Raw genomic sequence first — 17,980 nt, 5'->3', positions numbered from 1 at the left:
CATAATACCAGAGTTTAATATTAAAAAGCATCAGGCCTTTGAAAGAATTTCACTTATTCTTGGTAATTATATATAATCTTGAGAAATTATATATTATACATTCATCTTAAGAAATGTTACATAATCAAGTTTCTTACAAGCTTAAAACCTTAAAAAATAGCAAGTTAGGCAGTAACATACTTGAAACAAGTGACTAGCTACAGAAAATGCTTTCTTATTTTAGGTGGCCCGTCTCCTGACAAAGTCAAGCTCTCACCCCTACAGCAAAAACTAAACACATCCACCTGCAGGTGCCGCTACTATGTGAGGTTCAGTACTACTTTCTCAGTTTTCAACCTACAAGATCTCTGGCCAGCCCACTAAAATGTTTGTTTTCCAATTGCCTGCTGAACTGGGGTAGTTGGTTTCCAGATGGTGCCCTTCCTTCAACCTGCACACAATCTCTCCTTGTTCGGAGCCGTTCGCCCTCCTGCTGATCCGACCGCCCCCCACCCCGCCCTACTGAAGGTTGCACGGAGGAAATCCTAAGGAGGAGAGTTCCACCCCCGAGTCTCCAGCAATTTTGGGGGTGACGTAATATGTGGGCTGAACTTGAGGCCACCGAGAGAGAGGGAATCACTCTTGAAGGGTACTGTATACAGAGTCGGTGACAGCTGCAGCTGGTTACCGCACTTCTCCATGTGGCAGACAGAGCAAAGCCACAGCGCTCGCTCCGCTGGATTAAAGGCACACCACAGACCAGAACTTCCACCAGCCGACTTAAAATTACATAGGTGGCTTGTCAAACTCAATTGATTAGTACTGTAAAAAGAAAAAAGACGCCCTCATTAAAGCTTGGATTCAACGGTCCAAAACAAAACAAAAAAATGCAGCTGCCATTAAAGTCACAGATGAACAAACCTCTAAACTCAGTTTTTTAAAAAACCGAGAATAAGAGCATCAAGTTTCTGGATTTGTCTCATCAACAGACACAAAAAGGTACTTTAAAATTTCTTTTACTTTGCTTGAAAGTACTTTATCAAAGTGTGTATTTTGTATTTGTAATTTTAAAATCAGTTATTACAGAACTTGAGAATATGCTGTAACTTAGCTCATCTGAAAAAGCTTTTGTTTTACAACTTCATGCAACTGGTCATTAAGTACTTTATGCTGGTTAATGCAGGACTTGGAGCTGAACTTGACGATATGTACTATTCTAGTAACTCACACATGTTGTGTTTTGGAAAACAAATGCTTTAGTGACACAAGAAAGGAACCTTAACAAACAACAGACTAAATGCATAAAGTTCACAGCACAGTGACCAAAAACGGGTATACACAGTAAGAGTATGGTGAACACGGTTGGGTTACTTTCCACCGAAATGGCGTTATGTAGCAAAGCTAGACGCAAACTTCTGTTTCTCCAGCACAGTCACTAAGCAAAACTAAGCAGATACAAAAACAACGAAAGGCTCTGCCATGGAAACCCAATTCTAGAATAATCAAATCTTAAGCAGAAACCTTTGTAAAGACGAGGTAAGTCTGTGGTATTTCTTGTTCCAACTCAAAATGTTGAGGTCTTCTGGGTTTACAGGTAACAGAAGTTATAATTTCTAAGACTTGAAACAAACTTATAACTTAAAGTTACTGATACAAATACACTAAACCTCTTTCAGATTAAGACTATGTAAGGAATCAGCAGTAACAATAGAAAATATGAACACAAAACATACCCGACTGTAACAGAAGATTAAAATGTCAAAAATATGTAATATTTTAGACAAATCATTTTGGCAGACACAGCTAAAGCTTCCTTTAATGTTCTATTTAGGGCCATTGTAGCTGTATTATTTCAATCATGATTACTAGTTACCTACGGTATGCTTTTAACAGCAAGGATACTTTGCAGCCAGCCCTCTGGCTTTTGACATTTCAATCGTAACATTCAACAAGCCTGTCATGGCAAACTAAGATACTGTCTTCATTTTCATGTCCAAAGCTTCAAGGTTCAAAACTCTAAATATAGAATGCTTTCAATTAAACACATATTTTGTAAGAATTCTTGACAAAATTTCCATGCAGCGTTGGCTCTGCCACCTCCTTTTGTTGCTGCTCGTGCAGGACCTCGGATGGGTTCAGTTCCCACTAAAGCCGCCCACAAGCTTTCACTCTGAAATCTACATCACACACACACACACACACACACACACACACACACACACACACACGAGACTACTTATCCCTCTCAAAAAAAAAAAAATCTAAGGATGAGATTATTCTCAAGTCTTGCCGGAACCTATTTCACAATCCAGAAATTGTTAGCTTTAATTCTCAAGGTCACACGTTGAACTTCACTGTCTCATGCTGCATTCAGTGCACGGCACAACCAGTTACAAGCCCCTCAATGAATTCACCCTCTGAGAGAAACTAAATCCAAACTTCTAGTTCTAATTGGTGGCGACGTAGCAATTATGAAGAGAAATACCATTAACAAAGTTAATCAAATACATAAACCTTTTTTCCCTTCAATCAAAACAACCAAGTCAAGACACAGATTTTAAGTAACCAGAACAAATTTACAACATTCTCCTGGGATGCAGGAAAATTTTAGTATACAGGAAGGTTTATGAGGTAACATAGATTTATGGATCTTTCGCTTTTAAAACTTGAACATATGTGGGAAAATATTAAAGAGAACGTTTTTAGAAAAGGGAACAGTAAATGTATTTTTAAAACCAGTCCTTTACCCATGACGTAGTTAGTCTACCATTTAACGAATGTGCCTCCTTGCTCTGCTTTTTAAGGGACGCCTAAGTCATTACTTTAACAAGGATAAAGGAACTGTATTTCTTTTTAAAAAGCAAACTTTGAGTTGCCCCATTCGCATGCTAACTTAAATTCTATGACTTCACCATACAGGAACCTGTGGGAACCACAATGACCCAGAGCAGAACACATACAGAGACATTCCAACTTTGGGGGGCGGGTGGAGGCATGGGAGCTCTTAATTGACAACTCTGATGTGAAAATCTTGGGTAATACAACTTGAAGTTTCATGACACATCCTGTCTTCTCCTTGTTTTGGTAATTCACTTCATGGCAGAAATTAGTTAAGTAACCTAATTTTATGATCTAACAATTTCCATTCTATTATTAAATTTTAGTGTCACTTAAATTTGGTACCACTTATGTTACAAATGTATGAGAAATGATAAACATTAACCATGGAGGCTGATGGATTTTATTTTTCCCAGTTTATTTTTAACAAGCTGTATCTAAATTCCATGAACCTGAAACTATAACATACATTGTTTTTTTATATAGGCAACTCTTGTATGGTAAAAGTCTTCTTAAAATAAAACATGTTAGGTGACTCCTAAGGTCTAAATTTTCTCCTTGATGTCTAAGGTTGAGGTTCAAAGTCACAAACACCCAGGAGGACTAGTTCAGGTATGCTTTGGGCTTGCAGTCAGCTACACAAAGCCTCATCTCGATCAAGTTAGTTAAAGAAAAGCAATTCTCCCACACTCATTCATTCTGTGGTTTAATTTCATTATCTATGCACAATTCAAATAAAAACACCAAAAAATAAGAAGATAAGATTTTAGAAAGTGAAAGCAGCTGAAGAGTCTGCATCTCATTGACACAACTCTATTTTTGCAAGGGACCCAAATCACACATCAGACATAAATATCAACTGATGGGCTACACATGGGGGAAAGAGATGACAGCAGAAATGTCCGGAATGTAAAAATAAGGAAGAAAAATTCTTACAAAAATGTTCCACAAATGTATTGGCATAATTAGACAATGCAATTAGTCAATGCAAACCAGGGATCCTACAGTTAGTTTGCTGTCCTAGCAACCTGATGAGAACAAATCTAGTTGTGGGAAAGTCAGCAGCACAAGTTTGGATCCTGCTGGAGTGTTTAGTTTCTCCAGGTACTGTCGCAGAGTTGCTCGCAGAAAAGACTTCAGTCTGTTCGTACTTACTGTGAGGCAAACTAAAAATAACAACTAGGCAGTCTTCTGCCTTTATTCAAATTCTTCACCTCTGTCAAGTGATATGACTCATTGAGAACTTCAGATTTTGGATGCTAATTTAATTTGCAAATAGGGATCAAAATAGGTCACTTTACAGGGTTGTGTTAAGAAGTCAATGACTCCACACATGCATGGAGCACCCAATAGGAAACGGAAGAATGAACTTGTTACTACTATTTTACTGTGGATAGTAAAAAACAACCTGGAGTTGGCCTGACTTCTCAGATCAAGGAACAGGCCTGTTAAGAGGATAGGAAAGCTTTCTTACACACTCACTGCCAACTCCAAGAACAGCAGCTAGGAATCACATTTACAAGTGTGGGAGGCTTTGTTCTAATACAGAAGCTGCAAATTAACATGCTGGAATAAACACATCTTATGTATTTTATTCTGCTTTGTGGTAACTAATAAGAAGTAAAGAAGTGTTAGCTCTTGAAACCAGCTCTAGCGTTTCTTTAGAAGAAGCTGTATTATAAAACATTTCTTACCGGCCACAGCAAGTGTGAAATAGTCCTGGCCCGCCTCTGTGCACGAGTCACTGCTGTAGTGACAGGACATTCTAAAGAACTGGTTCTGACACTGCTGTGGCTCCAGTCTCCAACACGCGCATGTATCCAAACAGTCTCTAAGGCATCTTCCAGTTCTGACATTCAGACAGCTCCTTTCCTTGGTAACGCTTGTGAGAAATAACATTTTTACTAAAATACTGACCAGCAGAACTGCTGCTAACAGAATCAACCTATTCAGTAATCTACAAATTTACAGCACACAGCAGATTATGGTTCAGGAAACAATCCATCTCTAACCCCAAGACAGGCTACAAAAGCAAACATGATGCTAAAACTATCTGGTCCCAGAACTATCTAAAACATCTGACAGGTTAAAAAAGGCCTATCAATAATTGAAACTACATGCTAAGTTACCTGGTAATTTCTACACTTGTGAAGCCAGGAATACTTAGATTAATGCCTAACAACGTGCACCATTCACAATCGCAGGGACGTGGCACTCTGGGAAGGTCAGGAGAGCCCCCAGGTCCAGCAGCACCCAGCAGTGTGCCTGCTGCAGCACACAGTGGGCACTGACCACACTGCCCAGCAGGCGTGGTGGGCAGTGCAGGTGTGCCGGAAGGGTAACTCTTCAACCCCAATCTTCAAACACATGTCAGTATCAAGCTTAAGAGATTAAAAAGCTACTTCTTGCCAATCATTAACACTGATAAATACTCCATTTGCCCTTTATAAATTTCTATTACTGGCTTTATAGATTAATGTGAATTCTTTTTACTTCTCCCCTCCACTGATTTGTTTCCCCAAAGACGTCACTGTACAACTTCATTTCAAAATGAAGGCTTTTATCTGGACCACAGGTGTGCTGTTCTTCCTGCTGCTGGACACTGGGCACTGTAGAGGAGGGCAGTTCAAAACGAAAACACTGACCCCGAGGAGACACCCTCGTGCCACAGACAGTAAGGAGGAAACAAAGAAATGTTCCTACACATTCCTGGTCCCTGAACAAAAGATCACCGGGCCTATCTGTGTCAACACTAAAGGGCAAGATGCAGGCACCATTAAAGACATGATCACCAGGATGGACCTGGAGAACCTGAAGGAGGTGCTCTCCAGGCAGAAGCGGGAGATAGACGTCCTGCAGCTGGTGGTGGACGTGGACGGAAACATCGTCAATGAAGTCAAGCTGCTGAGAAAAGAAAGCCGCAACATGAACTCTCGAGTCACCCAACTCTACATGCAACTACTCCATGAGATAATCCGTAAGAGGGATAATTCGCTTGAACTTTCCCAGCTGGAAAACAAGGTCCTCAATGTCACCACGGAAATGCTGAAGATGGCAAGCAGGTACAGGGAGCTGGAGGTGAAGTACGCGTCCTTGACGGACCTCGTCAACAACCAGTCGGTGACCATCACTCTGCTGGAGGAGCAGTGCCTGAGACTATTTTCCCGACAAGACACCCGTGTGTCGCCCCCTCTGGTCCAGGTGGTGCCACAACACACTCCCAACAGTCACCAGTACACTCCAGGCCTGCTGGGGGGCAACGAGATCCAGAGGGACCCAGGCTATCCCAGGGACTCAGTGCCACCACCCGACCTGGCAAGTTCTCCTACCAAAAGTCCTTTCAAGATTCCACCTGTAACATTCATCAATGAAGGTGAGTTCAGTTACTTCTCGGTTAAAACCAAGAGGCTAATGTGTCTTCTAGCTTATGTATCAATGCTCATAGGTACTTATTCACCTTGGTGGTATTATAGATACGCATTATAACTGCTATTTTTTATTAGTATCATCAAGAATAGAGCCTAAAACTGTATCTTCTACCAGCTCAAAGGCTCTAGGAATTGATCAAACTTGGTGTACTCTGTGAAAGAGCAGTCTTTCATGCGAATTCTTGCAATCCAGCTTTCTCGCAGATGAGCCTTGGCTCCTCTTCCCCGCCAGGGCCCTGCGCTCCAGCACCCAGCACCCAGCACCTTCCCTCCAGGGCCTGCCTGCAGTGCCCAAGCCTTTCCATTACCTCTGGGTGCTCTTACCAGGAACCCCAACATTCTGCGTTCACTTCCTCAGGCCTGTGATTATATCTCTTCTCTGCCTCTCAGCAGATACTCATCTACAACTGAACCACGAGTAAGTCTGACCAGGTCCCGGGTTCTTGGTCCTTTCCTATCTTGAAGGAAATAACCTCTGTGCAAAAACCATGACCTCCTAGCCCTAAAGTCTCTACATGAAAAGCTACCCCTCCTCCTGCTCAAGGCTACACAAACGTTTGCACCTTGTATCCAAATCAGTGGTTTTATTGTAAGACCTCCTTCCTCTATTCCTTAATTTCACTCCTTCTTCCTTTCGCTGTCATTGATGTAGGTACTCAGAAAACAAAGATGAGTAATTCATGTATGTTTCATTGCTAGTAGACACACTGCTTATTTTCAGAATGAGTATTGTACCATTGTTTGATATTTGTATCCATTTTCTCCTAAGACAATCTCCCAAATCGTCCAGCATAAAGGGGAAAACGTGCATTTTTCAAAATAAAAATATGAGTAAATCCCAATTCACTCATTCACTGACCAGGCAAAACATAAAGCTGCAGACAGACTAGGAAATCATTTTAGATGTCACCCAAAGCACAAACCCAAGCCCGGAAAGCAAGCGGTCACAGGGCAGCTGTGCTCCCTTTATGGTGGTGGCGCACAGGCCACTCGCGTCTCTGCTTTCCTGATCTTCCAGACTGGCCTATCTTCCTGCATCCTTAAGCCTTTCATTGGCATTGTTCTGCTTTTCTGCCTCAAAGATTTATTGTTTTTAAAGATTTAATTCATTTGTTTGAAAGTCAGAGTTGCAGAAATGAGACAGGGTTGTGGGGTGAGGTCACGCACCAGGTCAGTCGCAACGAGCAGGGCCTGGCCAGAGCAGCGCCAGCAGCCCGTAGCTCCATCGGGGTGTCCCAGGAGGGTGTGGAGACCATCTGCTGCTTTCTCAGGCCATTAGCAGCGATGTAGGATCAGAGGCGCCACCGCTGGGACTGAAATCAGCACCCACGTGGGCTGCTGGCACGGTAGATGGAGGCTGACAAGCTGCACCCAGCGCCAGCCCCTAGAGCTTTAACATCTGTTTAGAGGTTGCATACAAGCTGAAGGCGCCACATCTTCCCACTGTTCAAATGACACCTGAATGGAGCTCTCCCTCCGGATTCTAACCAAAGCTAAACCCTGGGCCATCATCTCACGAGCTGTGGCTTCCTCTGTTGAAAGACAATTTTCACTTTATCTGACGATTTAGCAGATTCCAAGGCTTAAATATTACTGTTAACACTATGCCTTTTCAGACTTAAACATCCATACCTAAATCAATGACTAATAAATCTCAAATTAGTGACTATTTCTTGAGAATGCTTTCTACACCAAATCACACTGAAGTTATTTCTGTACCTCTCTGTTGCCCTGCTAGTGCGAACGCTGCTCTAAGACAGTGAACCACCTGTTCAGGATCCTGCCTCAGCAGCGAGCCAGGATTGGGTGTGGCACCCTGTGCCCAGGGCATTTCAGGTCCCTGACCAATGAATGAACGCGTACTAAGCTGCCAACCAGTCCTGTCCCTGTATTAGTACTCCACTGGAGAAAACACGTAAACACCACTTACCTTTCTCAGCAAGCATCAGAATCCCCACTAGTCATAACCTGATAATGACCTCTACATGTTTTTTTCTCTTATAAACAAAGTTGGTTCATATTCTTATAATTCTTTAAAAGTAACTTTGTTCTTTTCCTTATTCTGTGATTATATATCTAGAACAAGCTTCTGTTAGTAAAATTGATGCATTGAATGGTTCTGGTTTCTCTATTTTGATTTACGTTATCACCAATTTCTTAATTAGCTCAGCTCATCTTTGATACTTGCCACTTGGTCTGTATCCAGTCAGCAGAATTCTACCCAAGTCTCTTTTCAGCCACTCACATATGCCCCTGGTTTATAATCAGAGCCAGAAGTCTGAAATTCAAAGAACCCATGGCAGAAGCTGGCAGACAGACAAGACAGACTTCCTGGGTCACTTGTCAGGAGACCTCAGTGTGGGACGAAGTGGACTTCTCTGGGCTTCGTTCTCCTCATCTTTACAATGGGAATAAAACTACTACTTCACAGAGTCCAACACTTGAAGAGCACTCACCAGTGTCTAACATTCAAAAGGCAGCTTGTCCCAAAACATGTATTTATTTATCTGGAAGTCAGTTATTAGAGAGACAGGGATGAGGGGGGAGAGAGAAGCAGGGTAAGGGAGGGAGGAAAAGAAGAGAGGGGAAGAAACAAAAAACGGGAATGAGGGTGGAGGAAGGAAGGATCAGGAGCAGAAGGGGAGAGGAAGTGAGAGAAGGGGTGAGAGGGAGGGAAGGGGGAGAAGGGAGAGGAGATAGGGGAGAGGGGAGGGGAGGGGGATGATAGAGGACCAGGCACTTGAGTCATACCATGCTCCTTTTCCCAGGCCATTAGCAGGAAGATGGATCAGAAGTGGACAGCTAGAACACCTTTATGGTGTTCTAGGCACCTTTATGGGATGTCAGCATTTCACATGGCAACTTTACCCACTATGCCACAAGGCTGAGCTTAAAAGTTAGCTATAAGAAATGCACACAGCCTGACAACTGGTCTCTTTCTCTATTAAAAGAGGTGGAGGTGCAGGGTCCCAAGGCTTTGGGCCATCCTCTACTATTTTTCTAGGCTATAAACAGGGAGCTGGAAGGGAAGTGGAACAGCTGGGACACAAACCGGAGCCAATGTAGCACACCGGTGCCTATAGGTGGAGGATTAGCCCAGTTGAGCCATATCATCAGCCCCTGTACATGAGCCAGTCATTAAGATCTTTATGATACTTTAATACATTAAATTTCACTGGGTTATTGATTTTACCCTGTGTTAATTAACAGTAGTTAAGAGGTCAGAGTGTGAATAAATCAGGTAAATGATCAATGCTAACATCTCAAGCCCCTTGATTTCTAAAGAGAAGCTATGTATGAAAATGATCCTGTAAATATAGAAAGAAAAAGAGTGTATCTTCACAAGATTTGTTTAAAATGTTCTACAGGTACTAGGTAATATACAAGGGCCTATCAGCCTAGGTTATATATATATATGATTTATAAATAAATACAAGTGAGGTGTGATGTTTTGGGGGGTGGTAAGCTCAAGAGGGATACAATCCTGGGAGTATGAGGATGGCAGCTATGGAGTGTTCCATGGCGCCTTCACTCTCACTCGGACGGAATCATCCACTCCAGCAGCAATGACTATTCACATCGTATTTATACACTGACACACTAAAGACATGTTCCTGTTCTATACTGTGCTTCAGCGTGCACGTGTGCACACACACACACACACACACACACACACTCACCCACACTGTTACCGAATGAAATCCTATGTTAGGGTTCAGTATGTCCAAGGTTCCCCTGGACACACTTTGCTGTAATGAAGCAATGTTGTTTATAACCCCAACAAGCCATTGCAAATCAAGGAGGGAGAACTTTTCTTTTTTTACTCATCATTATTAGGTAAACACTGATTTTAACTTATTTTATTCTATAAATGTTGCTCATTCAAGTTCAGGCATAATTAGCTACGCCATAAGAACTAGTCCATGAATGATACACTGATGAACATGTAAAGACAAGACATAGAATTTACAAAAGTTGGATCCACTCTATGTTTGCCAATTGACCATGAGAAATCACTTAACCTATCTCTGCCTTCTCATTTCTACAGTTAGAGCTGCTGATTAGATTGGTTAATTCTGGTATCCCTTCTAGTATTAATACCTGGTGATTCTTACCAAATATGAAGTGTTACAAGCAATAATAAACAGGCTTGGTTTTTTTAAGGTGCCAAATAATTTGCTTATATTAGTTTTCATCTCTTTGGGAAAGATGTGGAAAGCTATCTTGGCATTTTACAACGAAAGCCACGAGAGATATGCCTTCTGATCTTATGTAGGTTTCTTTCTTTTTTTTTTTTTTAAAGATTTATTTATTTTTTTATTGGAAAGCTGGATATACAGAGAGGAAGAGAGACAGAGAGGAAGATCTTCCATCCAATGATTCACTCCCCAAGCGAGCGCAATGGCCAGTTCTGCACCGATCCGAAGCTGGGAACCAGGAACCTCCTCCAGGTCTCCCACACGGGTGCAGTGTCCCAAAGCTTTGGGCCATCCTCAACCGCCTTCCCAGGCCACAAGCAGGGAGCTAGCTGGGAAGTGGAGCAGCCGGAACCAGAACCGGTCCAAGGCGAGGACCCCAGCCGCTAGGCCACACCGCCGGGCCCTTATGTATAGGTTTCTGAACCAAGGAATTCCAAGGACTGAACTCTACAGGCTGGAATCTGGTATAGCACGATACATGCAATCAGCGAAACTCAAACAGATGTGCAGCTGGTCACCAGTGACACATATCCCCTGCAATCCGCAGTCAAAGAGAACTGTCCAGGGGTAGCAGAGTGTCAGGTGTGCAAGGAGGTGGAGTGTCAGGTGTGCAAGGTGGAGTGTCAGGTGTGCAAGGAGGTGGATGGGGGCAACGGCTGAACTCTGAGAAAGCACTAACTGCCACTGATCAGAGTGTAAGTGGGCAGCATGGTCAATTTAACTACACACACACACACACACACACACACACACACACACATATCACACATTTAAAAAAAGGGCTTACAATGAGTGGCAATTTTATACTTTCTTTTAAAATGCTTATAGGAACAATGCACCTCAAAAATGAAAATACAGAAAATAACTTTTTAGCTCAAAAATATTTTCCAGAAATATTTTTTTACATTATAAAACAAACTCAGGGAATATAAATATCTGAGCAGTTGTAATTAACAAGAACCCAGTTGTATATAAGCTAAAATTGAAATGTCAATGAAGTAGTCACAGGATGTGGTAAAGAACTTGCATTTTTTTTTTTTTAACAAATTGGTTACTCAATACTATGTTAGTTAATTTCACAACGTTATAAATTGTTGCTGATGTTATGTTGGGGCTTTTAATTGATCGGGATGATACTCTGCTGGCTCTACCTTCAGACCAGAAATGGTCTCCCCAAGAAACCGTTGAACTTATCTGGACAATAAGATGCTGGACTCTATGCTGGGTATATGCTTGCAATGAAAGAATCTCATGTGAACTTGAACTGTGGTAATGCAACAAGGTGGAGGAATCCACCATGGGGGGAGGGTTTGAGGAGGGGTAGGGGAAATCCCAGTACCTATAAAACTGTGTCACATAACACAATGTAATTAATTTAAAAAAATCCAATTAGTGTTATTCACTAGCCATTACTTTAGATCTTTTATAAAACAAACATTTTGTCTAAGTTCATCTGAGGGTGAATGGAGTCGAGCCATTCCCCTCCTGGTAAGTGAGAGGATGGATCTGAGCCCAGCAAGGGCCCTGGCAAGCTCTCCTGAGGCCCAGCCGCCTCTCTGTGATGACTGGACGCAGTGACACATCAGAACACGCTGTGCACAAGCTCATCACTGCTAATCAGCACGTTTCCATGGTGCCTTTCCCTTCATGCGCCTCGCTGTGTTAGATACACAGAGGCATAAAAGGTGACTCTAAAAAGTTAAACTTGAAAAGTAATCACTGGAAATTAAAAACACGCTTTAAAATGGCAGGTGAATATATTCACGTCACTGGAAATTTTGTATCAGCAATTCTATGTAATGCTTCCTGTTAGTAACTGTCTCAGGTGGAATGCACACACTAGCAGAAACCCTACAGATTAGACACAGGCAGTAAGGATGCAGCTGTAACAATCGGCCATGCAAGAAACCTGATAGATTAGCATCTAAAACCTTCAAACTTCAGGTTGGTAATCACATCTTCAACACACAAAATTAATGTAAGTAGCTTAAGTTACTATAAGAATACTATATTATCACTTCAATTTTCCACTTGAGAAATGCTGAATACATCTCAGATTTTAACACATTAAAAAATACTCCTTTAAAGAGCCTACTTACTCAACAGCTATTTGAAACCAAAATTACTATTTTTTTTTTTTGCTGTGTTTCTCTTTCTATCACAGGGAATTCTGCTTATAATTTAAGTAATTAAAGAGTTACAGAAAAAGGACAGGTGGTTGCTTGCTGGTAAAGCTGGATTCAAATTATAGATTTTGAAGATCTTTAAAGCACATGGAATATGGAAAATATGGGTTCTTACTGAAAAACAGATCCTGGGAAGTAATACAGCATTGCTCTTCTTCCATGAGTTAGATGGATTCAAAGGTGTTAGCTCTACAAACACTTGAACTAGTGGAGACAGGTTGGTATTTCCCAATTCAGCACAGAAAATTCTAGTCCTGCTTTGAGAATAATCCAAGTGTGTGCCACAGATGATAGATCTATTTCATGATTATTCAATGCAAGAAAAAGATTAGCAACAATTTTTAAAAAATTAAAAAGCACTTTTAAGCTATACTCTGAAATATCATGAACAAATTCCCGAGTCCTACGCTAATCAATTTACTTCTGTTAATATGTAAGCCAGAAAGTAGCATCTGATCTCTCAAGAAATAAAGCTGACAATTTTCTACTAGCTATTTAAGAATTTCTACGAAGCATTGGTGTCCATGGCACAGAAAGCAATAAAACATTTAATATCTTGAGTACTCAAGGTGTTGCTAGATCTCTGACTCAGCACTTCTACATGTAAATATGAAAATGATCGACCAGTCAGAATGAAGACATTTTGTAGATGAAACCTTTATATCACTGTCAAAGGCTACTTAATTATGGTTACTGAGGATGTATGGAAACGCTTGTTGAAATAAGATGAATCCAAATTGTATGTGGTTTAGGATTATAGTGATATAAACTGTATGCTTCTGGACAAAAACAAGGAAAATGGAAGATAAAACACATCAGTGTATTCTGGGTAATGGGAGTAAAGTCATACTTTCATGTAGTTTCATTAACTTCCACAATGCTGCATAAAGACAGACAAAGGTTAAGAATTGTGGTTAAAACTATGAGCTTTCTTGGTAATCAATACGATGTAAATTGCAGGACCCTTCAAAGACTGTCAGCAAGCAAAAGCAGCTGGGCATTCTGTCAGTGGGATCTACCTGATTAAACCTGAAAACAGCAACGGACCAATGCAGCTGTGGTGTGAGAACAGCCTGGACCCTGGCGGCTGGACTGTGATTCAGAAAAGGAAGGATGGCTCTGTCAACTTTTTCAGGAATTGGGAAAATTATAAGGTAAACCAGTGACTCAGACCTAGGGGAGCTCAAACAAAGCAGATCTACAACAGGGTCATGCTAAACAGACAGTGACAAGCACGTAGCCACAGGCTTTTCCACCATTTGCACCTGTCAAAGATGTCTGAAGGTGAAAAATAAAATGTAAAGATACTGAACATCTATTTTTAAATATCCACTTTCTTTCTGGATGACTTATATAAAAGGTTTCCAAAAAGTTCATAAAAACATGTACTACAAAAAAACTATATATGAATTTTTAAAAATTTGTCTTTTGCACCAAAATAAACTTGGTGCTGGTGTGGCAGTGCCACCTGTGATGTGAGTGGAGTGTGGGTTCACGGGCCAGCTGTTCTGCTTCTAACTCAGCTTCCCACCAACATGCCCAGGGAAGCATCGGGCAGGGGACAGGAACTTGGACCCTGTCTTCCATGTGGGAGACGTGGATAAGCTCCTGGCTCCTGGCTTCGGTCTGGCCCCAGTCCGGGCTGTTGTGGCTATTCGGGGAATGATGCAGTAAAAATCTTTCTGTCTTGCTCTGCCTTTCAAATAAATAAAGCTAAAATCAAAACAAAAACAGAAAAATATCTTATAATTCCATTTTCCATGAACTTTTTGAAGAACTCTCGCACATAAAATTTGATACTGAGAATTATTTTTTCTAAGACGACGTTTTGTTTATGACCATACATGTTCTATCAAATATATTTAAGTAAATGAACTGCTAGTCTTTAGAAACAAATAAACAAACAAAAGACAACTCCCTTTTGAAAGACACGAATCACCCCTATAATGAAGGTACTCCGATAATGAAGGTACTCCGATAATGAAGGTACCATGTTTTGTGATATGAGACACTGGTGCTATTGGGACATGATTTATACCTAGTTTCATATGGGAATAGAATTATGGGATAGCTATTTTGGAAAGGTAGACAACTGCTCTTTGCTAACTACTTTGATTTTTATAATGTTTAAGTAACACACACACACACACACACACACACACACACCTTGTTTAAGGAAGGCAAACAGGAAAGATGTTTTCTAGTTATTTCATTCTTTCAAAACTTTTTATAAACAAGGTCACTCACTCTTATGTGAAATTTTACTGGCAGCTACAAGTGAGAATTAATATATCCATGTCAAAAGTTGTACAGATTCCTAACAAGCAACAGCATGAGAACCTGGAAAATTCTCTCACACTACCTTCCTGAAGACACACCTGGAGTGTTAAGATCAGGTTTACTAAATTTATTTTGTTGCACACTCGCAATGTCAAGTGCTTACTCAAACATGGTAGCAGTTGATCACTTTTTTCAGACATTAATTTACAATTTTCTATAAGCATTATTTTGAAAAAATATAAAGATTATCTTATATTTACTGATCTTACTGAATTTACTCTAAAACGCATGCTCTCATTTCATTATTGTTAGATATTCTTTTTTTATTTGAGTATGCAAAGTAGAAATAATATTATCATACTCTTAGAAAAATTTTTTCTGGCTACTTGGGGAGTAATAAGGAGATCAAGAACCTGTTTTTAAGAATCTGGGTAGTCACTAATGTTTATTGTAGCCAAGAACAAATTTTGTCCTCTTCCGCATTTATCTTATTTGCTTTTATATTTATCTGATAAAGACAAACTCAAAACAAAGTGTGTGATCAATTAAATGTCTAATATCTTTAAGCTATCAAGTACATATAACTTACCTATAAAAACATTAACTATCCCCTTATTGATGCATTTGTGTCTTTGTTAAACAGAAAGGGTTTGGAAACATTGACGGAGAATACTGGCTTGGACTGGAAAATATCTATAAGCTTAGCAATCAAGATAATTATAAGCTGTTAATTGAACTGGAAGACTGGAGTGATAAAAAGGTCTATGCAGAGTACAGCAGCTTTCGTCTGGAACCTGAAAGTGAATACTACAGACTGCGCCTGGGGACTTACCAGGGCAACGCAGGCGACTCTCTGATGTGGCATAATGGCAAGCAGTTCACCACGCTCGACCGAGATAAGGACACATACACAGGTGGGTCAAAAGAAACGTTCATGCTTTGAATAATCACAACTTTTTTTTAAGTAATTGCTCAAATAATCATCACTTCCTATGCAAAAGAGAATCTACCTATGAAAGTGCAGATACTAACATCTCAGATCATTTTGGACTCAAAGGGAATATAACCCATTGAAAGCAGCACCTTGTTGAGATGACCTTACAGCAGAGATCCAAACTGCAATCTCTGCGAAGGACAAAGTTCTAGGGCGAAAACCAAAACAGAAATATATCCATCTGACAGAAAGCTCAACTGCCTAGAATTCCTATAAAGTACTAACATCAGGGCACTGCTGCAGGCACTAGGGTCTTGGCAGCTGGAGAAAAAATGACCCTCAGGTCCCAAGTGAGGACAATAAAACCTGGACACAACAGCGTGGGCAACAGAGCCGGCGATGGGTGCTGCTGTAGCTGTCACCGCAAGAAGGTAACCCTGTAAGGCAGGGTCCGCAGGGCAGCGAGGCAGCAGACCTGGACACACGGCATAAAGCGCTGGGACCAAACTGCTGTGTCACAGAGCAAAGTCATGTCGCTCTTAAGAAGAGTCAATCAGACCACTACTCCTTTTTATTTTTAATTCCTCTAATTAATTAATTGCTCCTCCTTTCCCCCTTGCTAAAAGAGGTATTTGGCAGAGTCAGACATCTGCTGGCTCACTCCCCAGATAGCCACAACCCACGGGGCTGAGGCAGGTCAGCGTCAGGACCTCCCCGGGGTGCAGGGCCTGGAGGATGTGGGCGACACTGCTTCAGTCCCAGGTGTGTTAGCAGGGATCAAGACTGCAGAGCGGCCAGGGCTTCATCCAGCACTAAAACGGGAAGCCAGTGTCTTGGTGGCAGTTTGATCCACTTTTCCACAGGCCAGCAACTTGCTTTGCCCTTTCAAAAACAGATTTCTGCCCTGCTTAAGAGATACGCTCCCTGAAAATCAATTTATTCTTCCAAGTCACATCTTGGCATGCAGTAAATGGGTTTCTACTTTAAACCATTTCACACTGGTAAATGTTGGAGAAACTGTATAATTTATGCCTTACTTACAGAAACCCATCTAATTGCTGCGTCTGCTGTTTTATTTTATACTAGGGTTTGCTATTTATTTTCAGAACTCTTTTTTTTCCTGAAAATTTTCTCTTCATTGACAATCTCTCATCAGTCCTTCCCGATCTTTCCTTCTGAGTCTTTCTTATATCCACTGCTTGCAGTTTATTTACGTGGCCCCCCGGAAAATGAATCATTATCACACAAAAATTTGAAAAAGACAAGTGGTCTTTGAAGCAGTTGATGCAATGAACAGACAAAAACGCAAAACTACGAGGTAACAGTGACTGAAGTCAGAAAGCAAAGCTTAAAAAAAAAGTTCCAAAGAGAAGTTTTTATGTTTTTCTCAGAGTAGCATACTTAGAGAAATCCTTTACTGCGACATCTCTGTGTATTTTTTTTTTTCCTTCCAAGGAAACTGTGCTCACTTTCACAAGGGAGGCTGGTGGTACAACGCCTGCGCACACTCTAACCTCAACGGAGTATGGTACCGAGGGGGCCACTACCGGAGCAAGCACCAGGACGGAATCTTCTGGGCCGAGTACAGAGGCGGGTCCTACTCCATGAGGGCAGTCCAGATGATGATCAAACCTATCGACTGAGGACAGGCCCCCGGATGGAACGGCACGGCACCGCTGTGTTCCATCCCTGAACATGTCAATGCTGCCCGTACATTACTTTGCACAATTTATTTCTACAGATGGTTTCCAAAATGAATTTTACAATGCTACACAAGGACTCTCTCAATACAGTTCCATATTCCTTCCATGTGGCACAGAATGCTGGTTGTAACCATACCCTAGATTGCTTTCATCCTATTTTAAAAAATTATATTGCCTGAATACAGGCAACACTTATTTTCTAAAATGTACATATTTGTCACATGTAAAACAAATGTTAGCTTTATTTTAAATCAAGAGTGAATACATGTCTAAAATACTTAGCAACTTATTTAAAAACTCAGACTGTTCTAACTCCCAAGAAAAAATAATTTCTAAGATCAACCAAGTAACTCATTTTATTTATACAAAATGACAGGAAATTAGAGAGACATCTCTAGTTTTGCCAACAGAAAACACATTTTTCATTGAATAA

General features: G+C 41.0%; 2 protein-coding genes across 4 annotated transcripts in view; one reads left to right on the top strand and one right to left on the bottom strand.

The window, feature by feature from the left end:
• Positions 1–17,980, bottom strand: part of RALGPS2 (Ral GEF with PH domain and SH3 binding motif 2) — a 138,299-nt gene that overhangs the window by 34,003 nt on the left and 86,316 nt on the right. The window lies entirely within an intron of this gene.
• Positions 686–17,600, top strand: ANGPTL1 (angiopoietin like 1). The gene is made up of 5 exons (XM_040984317.1): positions 686–978; positions 5,342–6,190; positions 13,591–13,784; positions 15,554–15,824; positions 17,300–17,600. Exons 2-5 carry the CDS (start codon positions 5,368–5,370, stop codon positions 17,485–17,487), a joined length of 1,476 nt encoding a protein of 491 aa, XP_040840251.1. The 5' UTR covers positions 686–978; positions 5,342–5,367; the 3' UTR covers positions 17,488–17,600.

This window comes from Ochotona curzoniae, unplaced genomic scaffold, assembly GCF_017591425.1.
Source record: "Ochotona curzoniae isolate NIBS_2020 unplaced genomic scaffold, NIBS_Ocur_1.0 contig_4105, whole genome shotgun sequence".
NCBI lineage: Eukaryota > Metazoa > Chordata > Mammalia > Lagomorpha > Ochotonidae > Ochotona > Ochotona curzoniae.
The sequence above is the reverse complement of the archived record's forward strand: the minus strand, read 5'-3'. Positions and strand labels throughout refer to the sequence as shown.

Excerpts from the sequence above, each read along its gene's own strand:
- ANGPTL1 (XM_040984317.1), top strand. The coding sequence starts at position 5,368 with ATGAAGGCTTTTATCTGGACCACAGGTGTGCTGTTCTTCCTGCTGCTG. Across the intron at positions 6,191-13,590 it reads TGTAACATTCATCAATGAAG|GACCCTTCAAAGACTGTCAG; the intron begins GTGAGTTCAGTT and ends TGTAAATTGCAG. Across the intron at positions 15,825-17,299 it reads AGATAAGGACACATACACAG|GAAACTGTGCTCACTTTCAC; the intron begins GTGGGTCAAAAG and ends TTTCCTTCCAAG.